Here is a 20,217-nt window from a genome sequence, read left to right as displayed (position 1 = left end):
TTACTTTCCAATGAAAGCTTCGGGATCATAACAATTTTTTAGATGAAAATATCTCTCCTCTGAGGGGCTTCGGGGTGGCAGTCCGTTTAGCCTCCCCGCCACCTCCACTGCTACAGAATAGATCTAAAAGAATTACACTCACTCAGCCTCTGTTTCCTCATATAATCACACAAAAGGAATTTTCTTGAAAATGATCATAAATCACGGGCCGGATCAATACTCCGGGCCCTGGCTGCACTGGCCTGATAACACAATCAATACAGGGTATTTGGATTTTAATTAATACACGGCGGCGCCTCAGCCCTGAAACGGTGAAATATGACCTCAGCCCCTTTTGAAATACGTCCTGCAGAGCGCCACACGCTGCGGCTCATCAGATGTCGATGTGATCTGGTACCTGAGGCGCTGAGAGACGGACGGGATGAGGCGACAAAGAAGATGGTGGACATATATTTGGACAAGATGCAGGTAAAACAGCTCGGAGGCTGCACAGGCACAGTGGTGCTTCTGAGCTGAATGGTGATTGATCTGAATACATTTTCAATCAGACCAAGAGGGGTGGCGTTAACCTCTGATAATCTGTTCAGAGGGAAGACATTAGCACCTATAAACCATGTTAACACTTAATCTGATCGTTTATCTCTCGTTAAAATAAATGTATTCCATCTGCAAACATTAGATGAAGGGACAGGTCACAGGTACACCGGGGACGCTGTGGTGCCCGTCTATTTTTAAAAGCATAATTTGTCTGCACCGAGAAAAATTAACTAACAAATCATATAAATGATGAAATTAAATAGTTTCTCCTCTGACTTCGTACGATCACGTATGCTGAAGATCTGAGCCTTTACGTCCCCACAACTTTTACTGGGTTAGACTTTACTATATGTGAATATTTATATCAATTATTGGTCTTTATTTTGAAATAATTTGTCCTTTAAAGTCAATCGAAAGTCCTTGAATTGTATTCCTTGAAAAGAACCAACCTCTTAAAATAAAATCAAGATAAAACATAACTGTGTGCCACTAGGTGACATTTTCTCCGCCCTTTTGTCCCCACCACTCTTCAACACACAGTGACACGCTTGGCTAAATGCCACGGTGGTCGAAAGTCTGGAAACGAGCCGCTCAAAGAACTGTGAGAAAAAGAAGAACAAAGCCGGAATCCACCGAACCAGAAACGCAAAGATTGTTCCAATAAAGAGCCGGATGAGACTGACGGAGAAATGACAGCATCAGTCATAAAACAACCTGTGTTTTCGAACCAATGACCCTGTTGTGGTTGAGCTAGAATGACTGATTTTTTCAGTTCTGTAAAGGAAGTGGTGAGTTTGCAATGGCAAGCGCCCATTGTTAGGTCCCGGCACTTGTTGTTTGTCGGTTAGTTGTGGTCAGTAACCTCACCGTGGGTGGTTTTCATTATGAATGTACACCTCATAAGTGAAGCTTTTTATTTTCGCTCTGCCCTCAATTTCTACAGCAGTTGAAAAATCCATATAGTCCACACTGTCTGATAATGTTTAATATATTTCATCTAAGCACAAATGAAATATTGGTGTTTGAACAAAGTTTGGCTGCGCAGCTTGAGTGTGTAATGACTGATCCACTGGCATGTCAGTGAGGTTTAAGAGCATAAACATGTAGCTTAAAACTGCAAAATCTTCCTCAAACCTCTCTTACATGCCGCTCAGATACTGACTGAAAACACCTCCAGTGGAATAAAGTCTTCCCTCTTGGTCCTCAAGTCTTCTCATGTCTTTTACTCTGACATATCGCTGCACATTTTTCTCGTGGTTGATCGCCGTCGGTCTCAGCGGCGGGTCGGGAGCCATTAGCTTGTCATATCTCCATCTGAGGCCTCGCGCTCCGCTCAGCAGCCCCTCACATTCCTCAGCTGACAGGACGTTCCTGCATTCAGCTGCGAGTAAATCACACACTGTACTGTAATCTTCATACGGACGGAAACCTGTCCTCTCAACTCTGCAGACTCAATTTTCAGGTTGATAAGGAGAGTACTTCATTCTTGGTGACAATCAGGAGCGCAAGCAATGACTCACACCTCAAATAAACTAACTATTTAAGTATGTTTGATGCTTTTTAAGCTATCATGACATATTTTGGCTTCATATTAGAATCAAATTAAATAAAATGGGATTATATCACTTATAATGAAGCTTGGTGTATAAATCCCAGTCTTTTTCAGTTCGCTGGTTTAATTTGTTTAATGTGTGCCACAGCCACCCAAATGCCGTAATTACTGTAATTTTGTGAGGCCTACAGTTAAAGTTTTCCAGTTATTGAAACTGTGGATTGATGTCAAAACAAGGGTGGAGTAACTCACTGACTTCATCAGCTTATATTTTGAAATGTAGTTCTCCTGCTCCATTATATTAGATCCTGAGGCATATACAGCATATATTTATATATATTTAAGGGTACTAAAGGAGCCTGTTTATACTCGTTCCTGTCTTTCAGTGTGTTAAAGAGGTTATTGAGCATGTAAAAGTTCAAAGTGTGCATCAACAGGGGCTCCTCTCTCCGGCAGAAAACACTGCTCCTTGAACGCCTCATCAGTAGTCCCGCCTTTAATTTCATGACTTGGTGACATCACACCATGTCACACGTTTGTATAATTTATGCCTACAGCTCGTTTGGCACAAAGACATTGATTTGGCACAGCTGCTCTGTTATTGTTAGCGGTGCTGGCTCAGGCGTGTGTGAGCCGACCAATCAGAGCAGACTGGGTATTCAGGAGGAGGGGCCTTAAAAGAGACAGGAGGAAAAACATACAGTTTGTATTTTGAGCATTAAAGCATGTGAACATATTCTAATAGTAACAAAAAATAATTAATCAATTTATATGATAAAAATAAACATAATCAAGCATAACTGACATCTATACATATATCAGCCTATATGCCTGTTATGTTTTTTTTTTTTTTTTTTTTTTTTGTTTTTTCTTCTTTGGCTGCATCTCTGCAACATTTACATGAAAATGAGACCTTTAGTCACTTTTTAAGAATCTGGAGATGATTAAAAAGTATAACCGGAAGGCTGCTGAGTCATTTTCCCAACCAAACCAGAGGAAACAGAACCCAAAAAAAGGACAGGAAAACAAACATTCTTATCTGTATCGCCCTAATCTTGGAATCATGACTTCAGTATTTCTAAAAATTGTGGCTACGGCAACTACTCCCTCAAAATGAACTACAGGGTTGAACCAACGCTGCTGACAAAATCTAAAACAGTTTAAGTTTCACAGTGGTGGAATATGTTACATGCTATGACTGTGCGATTAGGACTGTATCTGGTGCCGTTTCATGCATTAACGTACTTCCTGCAGCACTTTGATACACTGAAAAGTTAAATTTACAATAATTTATTGAGTAATTTGTTTATTCAACTTGTTCCGACTACCTTGTCTGGTAGCTTGTTATACTAAACAATACAAAGTGATCTATTTGTTCCTCTAACAGATGTACAAAATAATTCAAGTGGTGCTCCAGGCTGTGGCTGCAGTCAGCGTTGGTGGAGGCCAAGTTAGAATCTGGAAGAGATCATGGTCAAGTAGTTGCTAGTTTGATTTTGTGCGCCGACGCTGGTTACAAAGAATCAATATCGAATCAAGGAGGGTTGAGTTCCCAGATAAGCGCTCTCGGCCACTCTGGCTATTCATCATAAGTCTGTAGAAACCTGATAGGTCAGAAGAAATTATATTCCGGCAGGAGTGGGGCCTCCTTATCTCTCCATAGCAGGGGAATAGGAGACATGCCGATCAATACCAGGCTGTTGTGTAGTACTTGCAATTATCAACAGCTGATTCTGTCCTCCCCCAGCTGCATCTTTTAATACCACATAATTACAAGTTTTGGGACAATGCCTGGCGAAAAGGGATTACAGCTTTGGTGAAGTATGCTTCATTCTTTTCTCCGCTTTGAAATAGCTACAGTCCGTGGAGGGAGGATCAAACAGTAACACCCAAAGTGATTTTACTATACACTTCAAACTCTGATGTTTGGCTCCATTTAACATTTAGTTATAGAGAGAAATGGGAGCTTTAATTGAAATCGATGACCTGTGTTTAGTGATTGAATGTCAACGAACCACTGCAACTTATGCAAAAACTACAACAGTAAAGCTCCAGTAAGATTACAAACTCCTCACATCCCTGATCGTCACTCAGGAGGAAGATTTCTTCTCCAACATTGAGACATTTTCGGTCTATAATGGCGCCAAATTGTGGGAGGTCGTAACAAATGAAGCAAGGGCTCCAACACCTCCTGTGGTATCCTGGCAGTAGCCTATCGCAGCCGGCTGAAGGGCAGCTAATGATGGACCGGAGGCGGAGGCAACAAGGAGAGCGCCGGTACTGCCTCGGACAAACCAGGGAGTCTCACTTCCGACAGCCACCACTTTGAGATCGGACCTATCTGCGAACCTGAGCGCGATTTTTACGCACAAAGTTTGACTTTACGCGCGATTTATCTGTTTTACGCAAGAAGTGCCTCCTCTAACGCATCGATTCTGGACTTTACGCGGACTCGACATAAAGCCCATCCTCCTGTGGAAGGATGACTGCTGCTGCTTGTGTTGTTCGATGTGTGTGAGGCGACAGATTCAACCGAGACATCCGTCTATCCAGTTCAGCGCAAATTGGAGCGTTTGGCACAGACTCATCCAGGAGCTCAGGATGGAAACAAGTCCATCTTAAACCTGAGTGACGTGCAAGCACTCGGCCGCAAAGTTCAAACCAAGACTTCTCGAGAAAACTCACAGCGCCTCGGGTCGGACTGAACCATGTCGAAGCTGCTCGGACTTGTGCGTAAAAGCAGCCGCGCACCGGACAGGAAGTGAACTAATTATTATTAAACCCCATCCCTCATTTCCATATCTAGCGTGAGTCGGCTGGAGCGCAGCCAATCACCCAGCGAAGGGCAGCAAGAGTCGTAAAAGCATTATCCTTCCTCCATCACAATCACACTGACATGCGCAATCTGCACACGGGCATCAACACCAGCCGCCTCGTCCGCTTATTTCACCGACCCCGCTCCCGCTGAAGGGTCCCATTCGCTGCTCGTAGATGAGTCGGCGGAAGGCAGCAGCGAGAGATCAACATGTCCCGCCGCAAGCAAGCCAAGCCGCAGCACCTGAAGTCCGAGGAGGAGGCGACACGGAGCGGACTCCTCAGCAGCGATGGTAGGTGTCCGGGAGGCTTCAGAGCACTTTTGCTGGCTTTTACTTCAGCTGCTGAGAAACAGCAGCGACTGTCGAGAAAGAACCGATTCATTCACAGAACTTAACTGCAAACATAAAACATTTTGAGTAGAGAAATGTGATATTACTGACGATTATTGTGGCTCTGTGTCTAAAAAAATATCTGAAATGAACGGTGGACAAACTATTTTGCGCACTTAGCAGAAAACAAAAGTGACTCATGCTGGTTTTACTTTCCTGTTTCGGCCTGACTTGATTTTTGATATTATTTGGTTTCAGTTTTGAAGCCTGACAAAACAAACCTTGTTCGTCTAAAAGGTGTTTAAAAATTAAATTAAAAAAAATAGGTTTAAGGATGAAAAATGTAATTAGCTTTTAACGTTTTAACGAAAATCAGATCCAGATTTATGAACTGTGGACCATGTTGACACGGTGCGGGACACAAACAATACAAATAATACAAAACGACGAAAACTTCTCACTTATGAAACCAAATTTCGTGTTTTATATCATTTATATTTTACAATTTAGTAAGAAAAACAGGGCTTGTTGTAAATACACTCACTACAGGATGATGTATTTTATGTATTTCTGCAGATTGTGTGTGAGGCCTTCCTGTCAGCTAGTAAAACTTTTCACATTTTCAGAAACATTTACACCGTAAACCAGGAGGAAATAATCTGCAACGAAAACGAGGATCTCAAGAATCTATTTACATGTTTGGAAACTCTGTATTTTACTGTTAGACTGCTATAATTTATGTGCAAATTAATATATAAAACGAAACAGATTAACATGTAGTATTTCTCAATCTGAAAGTATAAACGTTTTTCCAGCAGTGTATAAATATTATTTTAAAATGTTCTGCCTTGTACACATCAGATCTCAGTTCCTCATTGTATTGCCAGCCTGTGTTATGATGCACCAGAGGCCTTACATCATTTCCAATATTTCAATATTTAATTAAACGATTTAATTTTCTCTATCATGTTCATGCAGGGAAGCCTGCACGTCATTTGAGCCCTGCGATCAGCACTCACAGGCGAGAACTGACTCACAGCAACAACATTTTAACCATAAATTGTCCTTTAAACTATTAGATATGTCTTTTTCTTAAATCGACTGAATTTTAAATGGAGTTTTGAATGCGTTCTCTTAAATTTCATGCACAATCTCTGGTTTAGATCCTAACTGATGGCTCATGAATTTGAATTAATCTAAATTAATCTAATGCAATATGATTTATTCAACATGTGCGTATTTATTTAGATTAATGTCGACTTTGTTCATCTTTTATAGCAGCAAAAACGAAAAAAAGCAAACGGCCTGCAAAGGACTGAGCTAATTTCAAGCAGTAATTTAAATCATCACCATCACAGCTCATTTCATGTTTTTTCAGTCAAATTATTTGACACTTTCTGATTATCTGTGGCTGTGAGAAGGTGTCGAGTGAGGCAGGGGCCCTCCCACCGCCCTGCAGCCAGGCAGGGGCTTTGATTGAGCCTGCTGACTTAACCTTTGTCAGCCTCACCCTGCGAGGGGCAAGTGCTCCATGTCTGGATCATAATACAATTAGTACATCTGAACCGGTGACCTCTGCAGCCGGGAGGTCACGCAGAGAGGCAGAGGGGCATCAACGCCGGGCTGAGAGTCTGTTTGCTTTCCAACTGCGGCTTCGTGGTTTTTGTTTTTTCACTCCTCGCCAAACTACACAGCGAGAAACCGACATAAATCTGTAATCCTCACAGTATGGACTGAGCGAGAGTGACAATTTAAAATAAATGTAAAATCAGTTCAGTTGTTGTATCTGGAAATATACTCTGAGCTTTAAGATCTAAACGGATCCCTTCTTTGTTGTTCCTGGAAGTAAATCTGACAAAGTGCAGACAAAATCCTGAGCTGAAACAGTGAAAGTGTTTTCGCGCCTGTGTTTGCTGAATCGCCTTGGTGATCTTCAGACCACCCACTTGGTGAGCCAGCGACTCTGACTATTTACTGACGAGTTTGACTTTTACACAGATTTCACTCACCCGGCTGTGGATACACTCGTCTTTTCTGATCTGAAAAAACAAGTAAAAATCAGTTTTAATCGTCTCACATGTGACAGAATAGGAACCTCCAGCCTGTGATGTATCACTCATTAATACTGAGATTTCTGTGTGTGTGTGTGTGTGTTTGCACGAGGCTGTTTTGAGTGTGTTGCGCTCAGAGAGTCACTCTTTCAGGTGGTGAAACATGGTGATAATTGGAGTGTATTGACTGCACTTGGAGACGCGAACACACACACGCACGAACTGCGTGCACGTACGCACACACGCATTTCAAATTCAGCACAAACACACAGAAGCTTCAATCACTTTATGTCCCCATTTACTGTGTTTAAGAACAAAGGGGCAGCACATATGTCCGGCCACACACACACACACACACACACACACACACACACACACACACACCACCTTTGATGTCATCTTTTATGATTCCTGATTATGAGGCAGAATTTTTTTTTTTATATTAAACAAATAAATGAATGTCAAACCTAAATCTCTTAATATCCATCTTGCTGCATTTGGTCCTTTTTAAAGGGGCAGTATGTAGTTTTGGAGAAGAAATTTAAACGCAGAATTTTAATATTTACAATATTGACGAGGTAATAATACAAACTCAGGAATATTTCTCTTTTCATTAACTGAACAAACAAGCTGTTCTCAGAGGAAAATAAGGTTACCAGAACACTGTTTGAAGCTAAGAAGGTGGCAGGGTCCGCCACATATAAACAAAGTGAAACAGTATGAAACTGAGTCGTCCTTTAACGTCAGTTTGTTTATTCTGTCCTGGAAACAAAGACAGTTTGTTTATTTCGTTTGTTTTCGACGTAAAAAAATAAGATCTTCATCTTCTGATAAACATTCCTTTCCAAAAACTACGTAATGCACCTTTAAATTATTATCCCCCTAAATGTGTGCAGGGAAGCCCGAGTGTATGTAACAATAATTTACTATTGATTCCCCCCAAATCTTTCCATCTGGTATCGCTGTCTGATTCCTAATGGGGCAGAGCCTGAGCAGATGCAACAGTGATTCTGGTGTCGTGTCAAATCTTTTCTCACAGAACGTCAAATAACAACTACTGGAAGAGAAGAAAGAGGGAAACTGTGATGTCAAAAATGCTGTCAAACAGAAGGAAAGACATGTTTTAACAAACATAATTATTTGATATATATAACCATGATAATCTGTAATTATGAGGAGTAAGAACAACAAATATATATCATGTCCTGTTCAAATCAGGATATTTCGGTTCTTTTATTGGTTTTCCCTGCTTTGATTTTCCTGTAAATTTAGAGTTTGATTACATGTTTGAGTGGCAAACTTTGCACCTATCATTAAGTTATTTGCTCTAGTAGAAATGTCTATCATTATCAGTTACTCATGACTCCCTTGGAAAAGAGATGCTGAATCTCAATGGGAATATTCCCGATTGAATGAAAAATACAAATGAAATTAATCCACTTTTTAATTACAGAATTACAATTTAGTGGACATTGGAAAACACAAGTACACTTATCAGAGTGTGGGCATGATCAGTAATACAGTTACAATAATGAATCCATAATTGGAGCATAAAATGGCTGCAAATTCACCCCAGAATTCAGGTTTTTGAGCAAAATATGTGTAACTGCGCAGTTTTTTTTCAGGATGAAGATGAGCCATGTTAGTGAAATGTATGAATGAACCAAAAAAAATAAATAAATCAATATACTGTACTGAATTTCATTATCTGTCTGAATGCACAATTGAGAGGTCACATCACTTCAGTGAACTCTATTGATTTTTCGTAAAGATTATTAACAGGGGGTGTGGGTTTAAAAAGGCCTGTCAGACGCTTTAATGTGAGCCTGTTGAATTTGAGGATTGAAAGTGGTGTCAGAAAATAAAAATATAGCTGTGAGCGTTTAAATTGTTAGGAATACTTTGTCTTTCCTGTCATATAATTTCAGATATAAATAAGGAAAAATAAGACAGTTAAAACTCAGAACTCTTGTCAGCTTCCTCTCAGCCAGCATCATAGTTATAAAAGATATATTTTCCACACTGACTGACAATGTAACACACTCTGTTTGTATTAGCTGAAATGTTTCATCACTTGGTCCGTTCCTGGATGTGTTTTGCATCATTTTACAAAACCCTCCTTGTAATTCAGCTCGACATGTTTGTTATCTTTGGACACTTCGGGGTCTCTTGTGGAATTTTAAGTTCACTGGGTTTGAACAATGCCCGTCCACACAACACGAGTTTGGAAAGATGGACTCACTGCTGTGTGTGTGAGGATTAACTACAGCGTGATAAAGGAAAATGTGTGCCTGGACAATAAATGAACAGTTCTGTCTTTTTTCTTTCACGCTTTCAGGCGTCGTTGAGGCCGTGGAGAGAGAGGAGACCGATGGAGGCTGCAACCACAGCAGTGAGGAGACACACATCTGTGACAAATGCTGTGCTGAGTTCTTCACTTGGACTGAACTGAGTGAGCATCACAAAGTCTGCACTGACGATCCCTTGGTGCTCATAGTGAAGGACAATGAGCAGATGCCAGTTCCTGAGGAGTCTCCTATCGGACCCTCTCCGGTTCCCAGTGTGGCATCCAGCGACTCGTCCGCAGCAGAGTCCACGGACGCTGGCTTCGAGCTGGGAGAGACACTCGTGAATGACACTGACAGTTTGGATAATTTAGAGGAAGGCGTCGACCGGGATGAAGCCATGGAGCTCGAGCATCGCCCACAGGACACCACAACCTCCAGCCCTCAGCCTCCAGATTCAGCTGAGTCCACCTCCCCTCAGACGCCAGCTGCTGGCAGCTACAGCATGCCGAGTACCAACGTGACGCTGGAGATCCTCCACAGCACCAGGGTGGCTGTGGCCCAGTTCTCCCAGGGAATCAACAGCTGCGGGACTGGAGGGAAAGCAGCCTCAGCAGCCATCCCGGTGATCTTGGAGCACCTGCTGGCTCTGCAGCAACAACAGGTCCACCAGCTGCAGCTTATAGAGCAGATCTGCAGCCAGGTTGCCATCATGAACAGACAACCAACACAGGGAGCGTTGAACCCAGTCTCCAGAGCTCTGTCTCTGGCTCCAAACCCTTTCCCTTCTCAAGGCATCATCCCTCCCCCCATCCTGCCACTGTCGGGGACGATGCCTTCCATCGTCAACGGACAGGCTGCTGTTTCTATGTCCTCTGTGCTTGAAAAGTCACAAAGCCCCCCCTCACAAACTGTATGCGGGCAGTCCACCTTTAGAGATGTAACATGTACCTCAGCTTCCTCAGAAAACTCAACCCCATCTCACTCCGGCTGCAGCAGCAGCATCTCCACATTACTGCCTCCTTACACAGGCAGCAGCAGCATGAGCTGCACTCAGACACTGAGCTCGACCAGCCCGCTCTCCCTGGGCCAGAGCGGCCTCCTCAGCTCATCCTCCAGCCTGCCATTTCTACCTCAGAGCCCCCCCAGCAGCGTTATTTTCCCCAATCCCTTGGCTAGCATCGCCGCCACAGCTAACGCACTTGACCCTCTCGCGGCCCTAATGAAGCACAGGAAAGGGAAACTGCCTAACGTGTCCTTGTTCGAAACGAAGCCCAACCCTGAGGAGCCCTTCTTCAAACATAAATGCAGGTTCTGTGCCAAAGTGTTTGGCAGCGACAGCGCTCTGCAGATACACCTGCGCTCGCATACAGGAGAGCGGCCCTTCAAATGCAACATCTGCGGCAACCGCTTCTCCACAAAAGGGAACTTAAAGGTGCACTTCCAGAGGCACAAAGAGAAGTATCCTCATGTGCAGATGAACCCCTACCCGGTGCCAGAATATCTAGACAATGTGCCAACGAGTTCTGGGATTCCCTATGGGATGTCCATCCCTCCTGAAAAACCTGTCTCCTCGTGGCTGGATAGCAAACCTGTTGTAGCAGCTCTGCCAGCCACTATGGGTCTTCCGCTTTCCTCCACTATGAGCAGTATCGGAGGCTCGAATGACCCTGTAAGTGTAACACCATCCGTTAAATCTCCCTACCAGCCAGCTCCCTTTGAATGTGTATCTTTGTCACCTAACCACAGAGGCAGTGAGGCTCATTTCTCTCCTGTTTCAGAGTCAAACCGTGAGACAGAAGCGTCCAATATACTGAAAACAGAGGGGGTCCACCTGCCCCAGAACTGCTCCCTTAGACTGAGAGCCAACACAGTAACAGAAGCAACCAGCAGCACGGTCCCCTCTGTGGCCACCACGCCTGAACCCTTCACCTCTGCATCCCCGGCCTCCAACTCTTCGCCTCTCTCGCTCCACTCAGACGAAACTAAACTCCCAACTGGCTTCCTGGACTCTATGCAAACATCTGAAACCTCAAAGCTCCAGCAGCTGGTGGAGAACATCGACAAGAAGATCACGGACCCCAACCAGTGCGTGCTCTGTCACCGCGTGCTCAGCTGTCAGAGCGCGCTAAAGATGCACTACCGCATTCACACCGGGGAGAGGCCCTTTAAATGTAAAGTGTGCGGCAGGGCCTTCACCACCAAAGGCAACCTGAAGGCTCACATCGGTGTTCACAGGGAGAATCCTCCCGTTCAGGTGCAGCACTCGTGTCCACTTTGCCAGAAGAAGTTCACCAACGCTGTCGTCCTGCAGCAGCACATCCGCATGCACATGATCGGGCAGATTCCGGACTCGACGCTGGTGGACCGGCTGCAGGAGATGGACGGCGATCTCTCTGTCAACGAGAGGAACTTTGACAGTCTCAGCAGCAACAGCAACGAGCTCATTGATGATATTTCAATGGAGGAAAACGAGGAAGAGGAGGAGGAAGGGGTTGAAAACATGGAGGAAGGCGTGAATGCATCCAAACCGTTGATCTCTGATTGTAACTCTCCTCCCAAGTCCTTCGCTGTCGTTTCAAGTATAGCTGCTCTGGAGAACCAAATGAGGATGATCGACTCCACCATGAGCCTGAACCACTCCTTCGGTTTGAAATCCCTCACAAATGGTTTTAGCGACGGCAGCCACCTCATTTCGAAATTCTCGTTATCGGAGAAAAGGGTGGAGAACTGCAGCCCAAATGTGTCAGAATCCTCCTGTTCGCCTCGTGTATCGGCGTCTCCAATTCACAGCAGCTCAGAAGGCATGACGATCAAATCTCCTGCGGTGAACAGCAGCAGGCCAGAATCCCAGGAGCCTCTGGCAGCCTCGGTGAAGAGAGAGCAATCTGAGTCTCCTAACTGTGCTTCAGAGCCCAGAGGAGTACAGGCCAGCAAGCTTTGTGTGAAAGAGGAGGCTCCTTACAGTGTGTCCTTCCAACTGAGCAGAGAGAGAGGTACGTTTCAGTTCGGCGTGCTCAAATAGTCTTCTTTTCACGACGTCTCCATCCAAAGTTTGACTAACGTTACTTTCATTTCAGCTGCAGGTCAGAGCATCCCCAGCCTGGTCACCAGCCCCTCGTCAGGCCTGATAAAAACCGAGATGAACAGTCACAATCACCCAAACAACCCGGCAGAGGGGCAGCACCCGCCGTTTAGCGTCCACATCCCTCCGGCATACGCGTCAGTCGGCAGCCCGGGGATGACCTCCCTGCTCGGCCCCGCTCCTCCACGACGAATGCCGAAGCAGCACAACTGCAACGTCTGCGGGAAGAACTTCTCGTCGGCCAGCGCCCTGCAGATCCACGAGCGCACGCACACCGGAGAGAAACCGTTTGTGTGCTCCATCTGCGGCAGAGCTTTCACCACGAAAGGAAATCTGAAGGTAGATGTGCTGTCTGGATTGAAGCTGAGCACTTTGTTAACCTATTTGGTGGCAAATGTCTTCCTTTGGTTAGATATTAGTTCATGTGATGATGGAGGGTTCTCTACAGCTACCGCTGAAATATATTAATCCATCAATTTTTTAATAAAATGGTTTAATTAATGTGCTTCCAATAAAAGCGTAGTGGGACTGCCTCTGTGTTGTGTTGTGCACTGGATAATAGCACACTTCCTGGCCTGTCTTTGAGTGTTTTGATGCATTGCAGCATCATAACTCCTTCCAGTTGCAGAGAAACAAATCAGTCACAGGTTATTTTGCATAAATACGCCTTTCTTCTGTGTCCCAGGAAAAAGAAGTTCAAAGCAAAAGCAGAAAGTGAAACCAGTTCGTACATTTAAACGATCCCTCAACTTCCTGTTAAAGCGCAGAAGTCTCCACTTTTATCAAAAACAGAAACAAATGATCTCTAATTGTTTCAGTAAAGATAATGAGGAGAACCACAAGCATTTCATTCTCATTTCAAAATAAAAGTCAATGCACATCAGATTCAACAGGTTTTTTTTTACACCCGGTTCATATCAGAGTCCTATCATATTTCCATCTGTCTATCAAAAAACAAAAGGAAAGTAAAAAATCAATAAATAAACCCTACGGACCTTTTCTTAATCCTTTTTTTCATTTTCTCTAAAAGCAAAAAAAATGTAGCGATGCTATTTACAAATATTTTCTTTAACGATTATTCTGCTGTTGATTTTCTTCTTAATCAGTTGATTGATTTCGTTGCCAGACCCTAAGGTGACATCTTCAAATTGTTGTTTTTGTCCAACCAACAGGCCAAATTCCAAAGATGTCTCAGTTTACAGTAACACATTACAAGGAAAATCAGCAAATCTTTACATTTGAAAAGCTAAAACCAGCAAATATTTGCCACTTTTTCTTGGAAAAATCATTGAAACAATAAATCTTATTTCAAAATTGATGGATAAACAAATAACTTTACAGTAAATCAATATTGGGATTAAAAAAACGACACTACGAAGATCTTGTAAACATAGATGTGTAGAAAATATATCTGAAACATTTAACACTCATTCATTTAACATATTAATGTATGGAACTGAAGTAACAACTCTTTCAGTGCAGGGTGCTTGATAGTCACTGGGACAATCCTGGCTGAACATGTTCGCATTTTGAAATAAAAGCATCCAAATCTAACATCTTGTGTCATTTCCAGGTTCATATGGGAACTCACATGTGGAACAACGCACCAGCCAGGAGAGGCCGCCGGCTGTCGGTGGAGAACCCCATGGCCCTGCTGGGTGGCGAGGCGGTGAAGTTCGGGGAGATGTTTCAGAAGGACCTGGCAGCTCGAGCGATGAATGTAGACCCTGGATTTTGGAACCGCTACGCAACAGCTATCGCCAACAGCCTGGCCACGAAGAACAACGAGATTTCAGTGATTCAGAACAGAGGCATCTCTCAGCTCCATCCTCTGACTGCAGGCATGGACAGAGTGAGCACCGCAGGAAGTCCCATCACCAGTCGGACCAAGACGGGCATGGACCTGGGAAATAATAGACATTTTTCTATGCTGATTGATGACAGCAAAGAAATTGGAATCAATTGAAAAAAGCTGCGTGGTGACTTGAAACTTATGCAATCTATTATGGACGTTTAAATATTTGTAAAACACCTTGTTTGTTCTTATGTATTATATATAGACCTAAAAAAGAACTTTTTATCAATTGACAGAGAATCGTAGGGTATTCACGTTTTGCTATTTTACTTTGCCGTCATTTGTGAACGTTTTCTTTTTCTATACATAAAATAAGTTGTTCAACTTGTACCTGAGAATCCCTACGGTGCTTGGAGGTATGGTCGCTCTGAAGAAGGGGACATATGTATTTTCAAATCAATAATGCAAAGAGTCTGCTATCTCCTCCGGACAGCTGCCCAGTGCTGATAGCTAGTGCAAAGCACAAACCATCCTCATGAATACACACAATTACGAGTTGCAGTGAGCTACTGTCAATGTTTTGGTGAGACATTGTCATTCTTAAACAACACTTGGACCGAATAAAATCTAGAACAAACAGTCTGTATGTTCAATTCACTACCTCTGTCTGTTTAAACACTGAAATGTGCCCACTTGTCTTGGTGTTATTTCACACACTGCTTGAGCTTCATCATGACAATAAGCTCTCTTGCTTGACTGCATGCATTATGGAAGTGACTTTGCATTTTTTTCTGCAAAAAACAACGACTTCAGAGGTACACTCATGAACAAAATGCAATGCAAAATTGCACTTTTCTCAAACTGCAGTACATTCCGAGACAAAACTTAAACAAATACTACTTCTAATAATTTATTTTTGTTACAATCAGTTTTCATAAGCATACATCACCTTTGTATGCAGCAATTTTTTGTGTTTCAAATGATCTCTTTACCAAACTTTATGATGCACATGACATCTTGCAGTCCATCTCCACTGTGAGATGATGAGCACAGACATTTTCAAAAAACGACCTCATCATTTACCAGAAGCACATCAGATAGTCAAAGTTTTTTTTTCCCAGATTAATGTAGACTTCCTTGGAAATTGCTGGGAATAATTTTGGGACAAACACCTATTAAAAGCTCGTTATGCCTTCTTATCTGGAATATGATCTTGTACTTTTTAAAAAACGTAAACAAAGTAAAATAAATGGTTCAGCTTTGACTTACTGGTGAGAAAATGGGGGAACAACAGTTTCCACCCGAATGTTCACTTCATAGCTTCTTCTCACGGTCTTTATCAGTCAGTATCTGCTAAAAGCTTTTCCCATAAACTTTACATTTCACTTGACCACACTAATGAAATAAACGAATCACCTATGATGCCTCCGTTACTCCTTGGAAAGCACAAACTCCCTTTTGTTACACCCAACCATGCGAACTTTTGGTAAGAAGATTTTTCAATCTTGTTTTTTTTTTTTCTTTTTTTTTTTTAATACAAATCCGTCACCCAATAGCTACGTAAATAAAGTGGATAATGCCCCCTCTATGCATTCTAACCGCAAACCTCGCGTCTGAATTCTTCTTCGTTGGTCGGGGGTGTCATAGCTACGACATTTTTGTGCCGCAAGTGAATGCATCATAAATCCCAACCGTTTTTTTCTGCGTGACGTCAGGATGTGTACTGCCCAGCCAAGATGGCTGACAGCATCCCGTTAAATCCGGTGCGGAAGAACTCGAGGAGGACCCCGTATTACAACTCAGCCAGACTTCCAAGGTACTGAGGGGCTACCTGGGCTGCTTCTTCGCTCGAATACTGAAGAAACAACCCTTTATCTAAATATGTTGACATTTCGCTGCCCCGTCTGCTCCCGGGGTCCGTGTGTGTGTATGTGTGGGTCGTGGCTGTTAGCTTGTGTTGCTAGCACTGCTGTTGACAGCTCCTTCGCAGTTTCTCCTCATGACAGCTGCTTGGTTTGCTCACATTATCATTCATGGAGCTTAAAATCCGTCAAATGTTTAATCTGGCATTATTGGTCCCATAGAACAACCTCTATAGCCTCTTACTGAGCGTTAGTGAGAGATAACGTTATATGTTTAGAACCAGACAGCTCAGTCCCCCCCTGGCTTTTAACTTAAAGTCACATGATAGCTTATCTGTTTTAAGTTCGTCACATGTTATGAATGTGATGTTGTGTGCTGTAGTCATCATTCACGAGCTTGTTCATTTTTCAGACTGGACGATGATGAGCTAATAAAGCCCTCAGGGTCAGGATTGGACAGGAAGTGAAGTAGTCGCATGAGCAGGTACTTTTAGACCAAGTAGTAGGTTGTTTTTTTTGACTGTTTACATTGTGTAAATTACTATTTGTAATTATTAGCCAACCACACATGTATGTACTACAATTGGCTCTGCATTGAAGTAGCTATTCTTGAATTGTGATGTTTAATTACATCACTTTGAAACACAGTTTGCAAGGGAAATGCCTCTGTAATTCTGTCTGCCTCTCTTGCTCTCTATAATAATATACATGTGACAGTTGATTTGGCCATGTGGTGAACTGACTGACTGACTTCACTATTGCGGTCAGACTGCTGGGTCAGCTACAGAGCAGCAATGATCCTGATGCTTCAAAGCTTCACTGATGAATCTTTTCCACTGACACAGGAAGCAGTTGTTGGCAAAGATGCCTGTTCTGCACCAGAGAGCGAGCAAATTTTCTTTCAAACCAGCCCACGTTAGCACCGGGTTGAGAGTTGAATTATTATGCAATCAGATGTGGGAGTTGCATAGCAAGAAACAATGTGGCTATTAATGTACCTTGTTGGCAAGTCCTAACAGAGTGTAAACAAAAGACACAAACAATGTTAAAGAGTTACTGGCTGCTGGTGATTCATACATTGCCTGATTCATATACTGAAGCCAAAGACTCAGCTGTACAAAGACTGTTCTGTCTTCAAACAAAACTCAACAATACAAGACTCTCCTCCCATATGTAGGTATACATCTTTTCATTGCAGACTTTCCTGTTTATCTTTTACCTGTCTTGCTCTTGTTTTCCTCTCCTGTTTGCTGCTCACTGTATTTCTGTATCCTTGTATTCCAGGGAACAATTTTTTCGGTTTTTCGTGATGACAGTATTAGCTCATTTTAGACTTCATGAAGTTGTTACTTCTAGACCAGTTGTAATAAGGGGAAAGGCGACAGTTTCACCAGCTAAGATCCATTATTTTGGTTGTTGAAATGCTTGGAGTGAACCAATATTCATGTGTGAGCTAGAGCTGCAACAATAAATCGATTGGTTGTGAATTAAATTGATAATTGAGTATGCAGTTTAAGTTTTTTTTTTGTTGTTGCTTTTTTTAAAAGGCAAAAATTCCAGCTTCTAAAATGTAAATATTTTCTGGTTTCTTTATTCTGTAATCTGCATGTTATTGATGGACTTGATCTTTATCTTTATTGATGGCAATAAAGATTGTTGTCCATCACATGGTTTGAACTCTGCTGCTATATTAGATCACTCTGTGAAATGAGACCAGGACAATATTTACCATCATAACCGTCTTTATACCCATGTTTTACTCATAACATCTCAGGGAGTTTGTTTGATTTCGCTGAATGTATAACAGTACTTTTATAGCACTGACTAATATTCTAGAAAGTGTATGACTCAGTCCTCTCTTTCCCAGCAATCTCACACCCTTCCTATTTATATTCTATCACAACAGCTATATTTATATGGGCAGATGCAGTTGTAAAACTTATAGGATTAGAAAGGAAGGTTTTACAGACCGCTTTCTAAATCAGATGGAGGATTTAATGTTCCAGATTTAGGAAAAAAGTAATCTCCCCCCCTAAGGATTTTATGTTTGCCATATAGTTTTATGAAAAATTTAGGTTTATTCTCTGTTTAAAAAATAGTAATAATAATTTTGTTCTGAACAATACAAAATGTTGGTCTGCTCTCATTCAACAGCACTGTCTGCATTTTTACTGAATCTTGTAGGATCAAGTTAAAACAACTTTTGAGAATCTTAAACAAAAGATGAAACTTCAGTTTTTGTTGGAGAGGATGCTGCAATTCAAAAAAAGTTACTACAGTTAATAAAAATAAACAGTGGTCAGTCCAACATACAGTGAAGTATTGTGCTATTTTGCTTGACTTCATCTGGTGAAAAAACTGAGATGTGTGCAGAGACTAAGAGGTCTGGAACCAAAATTGTATAGATTAACATATACAGTAGCAGTTTCAATACAAGATAAAGTGTATGAATATAGTAGTCTTACAGCAGAGATATGTGTTGTGTGTAGCAATACATATGATAGAATGCATGTCTTTTGTGCTTATCATACATTTCATTAGAGTTGGGTTTGACTGGGTTGACACTTACTTGACGCATATTTCCTGCCCTACCACATGGTGCAATGAGATACTGAAATGTGTTTAAAGAAAAGTAGTGACTTCGCAAACCGTCCAGTACTTGAATAATGAAGTTTAGTGTCTTACTCTGGGTGTGAGACAGTCCACTCAGGCTAACATGGTGCAAGGACAGATAAAAAGTTGTTTGAGGACTTAAAACCCTCCTAATTACTCGGGTATCATCACTATCTCTCTGGGTCTTGTTGCAGGATCTCTCAGCTGAAGCAGAAAGTCAGGCTGCACCAGCTTCTGTATGTTTTGTCGTTGGCATGATGAGCAGCCCTGCAGGGCCGTATCAGTGAGAACTAGTGTGGATGGTTGATCTTAAGCTCATAATCCCGCTGATGCAAGTTTTATGCATGTTTACATATCCATGTTTTTGTAGGTACAAGACACTCATTCGTGTACAGCTTAGTGACCTTTCAGGCTGCTCATATTCAACGATTTCCACATTTAACATTTTCATTGGTCAGACTACCCACATAGATCTGCATCCACCCAAAAAAACTACTATTCTGTAATTAAGATGTTTTCATTTTAGAAAAATTAAGTAAAGTTTGTAAGTGCAGACTGTTTGAAACCTTTTCAGAATGATGCATTTACATTCGGTGGAATTAAATTAAATTTATATTAAAATCACATTTTTGCTCGTTAATTCAGTGATGTTTCACAGTCAGCCTTCAAGTGTTGGATGGTAAAAGCTCCCGGCTACAACTAACCAAGAGTAATATGTTCATTGATGTCATAATAAAACTACCGACTGTACACTGTTATTTATTTCATTATACCATCTTGGTTGTGTTGTGATTCAGCTCTCACACAAGTCTTTGTACTTTCTGAAAGCAGTGTGTTATTTTTATCATCAGTCTTTTGCTCTTCAAATTCTCACACTGCAGAAAAAACATGAAGACAGTCATCAGCAAATATGCAGCCAGTCTCAACACCTGCAGTTAGCACCTTCTCACGCTCTCACACCAGAGTCTGGAGAGTCATCTGCCTGAGCAAGAAAAGTGATGCAATTAGAAGCAATCTCTAGCCTACTGTATGATTTTCTGCTTTTATGGTGAAGTGCGTATTTCATTTAGCAAGTGGAAATGGAAGTGGTCAGGCATTGTAGACACTAGATTTGACACTCTTGATTTTGTTGGGAAGGTTTTCTGATATTGAATGTTGATGTTCTTGAATCAGTCAGCTTCCTTCACATGCTGTTAACTCCAGATTTGGGTTTGCACCATAATTAATTAACAGTAACCGTCGTAAAGTTTCTGCATCCTGGGGTGTTTGGAAATATGATTGTGCATGCAAA

At 42.1% G+C, this 20,217-nt stretch overlaps 2 protein-coding genes across 4 annotated transcripts in view; both read left to right on the top strand.

The window, feature by feature from the left end:
• The first annotated feature begins 4,293 nt into the window (after positions 1-4,293).
• sall3b (spalt-like transcription factor 3b) lies at positions 4,294-15,139 on the top strand. The gene is made up of 4 exons (XM_030410882.1): positions 4,294-5,196; positions 9,625-12,567; positions 12,652-12,995; positions 14,230-15,139. Exons 1-4 carry the CDS (start codon positions 5,115-5,117, stop codon positions 14,620-14,622), a joined length of 3,762 nt encoding a protein of 1,253 aa, XP_030266742.1. The 5' UTR covers positions 4,294-5,114; the 3' UTR covers positions 14,623-15,139.
• Positions 15,140-16,142: 1,003 nt separating this feature from the next.
• atp9b (ATPase phospholipid transporting 9B) overlaps positions 16,143-20,217 on the top strand; it is a 43,557-nt gene continuing 39,482 nt past the window's right edge. For 2 of the 3 annotated variants that reach the window (XM_030410891.1, XM_030410887.1), the window contains exon 1: positions 16,143-16,267. In XM_030410891.1, the coding sequence (XP_030266751.1) occupies positions 16,188-16,267 (80 nt within the window). In that variant the 5' untranslated portion in view covers positions 16,143-16,187. Of the gene's footprint in view, positions 16,268-16,725; positions 16,798-20,217 lie in introns of all 3 variants that reach the window. The other variant, XM_030410895.1, reaches the window with a different exon arrangement.

The sequence above is a fragment of the Sparus aurata genome, chromosome 3 (assembly GCF_900880675.1).
Source record: "Sparus aurata chromosome 3, fSpaAur1.1, whole genome shotgun sequence".
Classification (NCBI taxonomy): Eukaryota; Metazoa; Chordata; class Actinopteri; order Spariformes; family Sparidae; genus Sparus; species Sparus aurata.
This window is presented reverse-complemented; position numbering and strand designations above follow the sequence as displayed.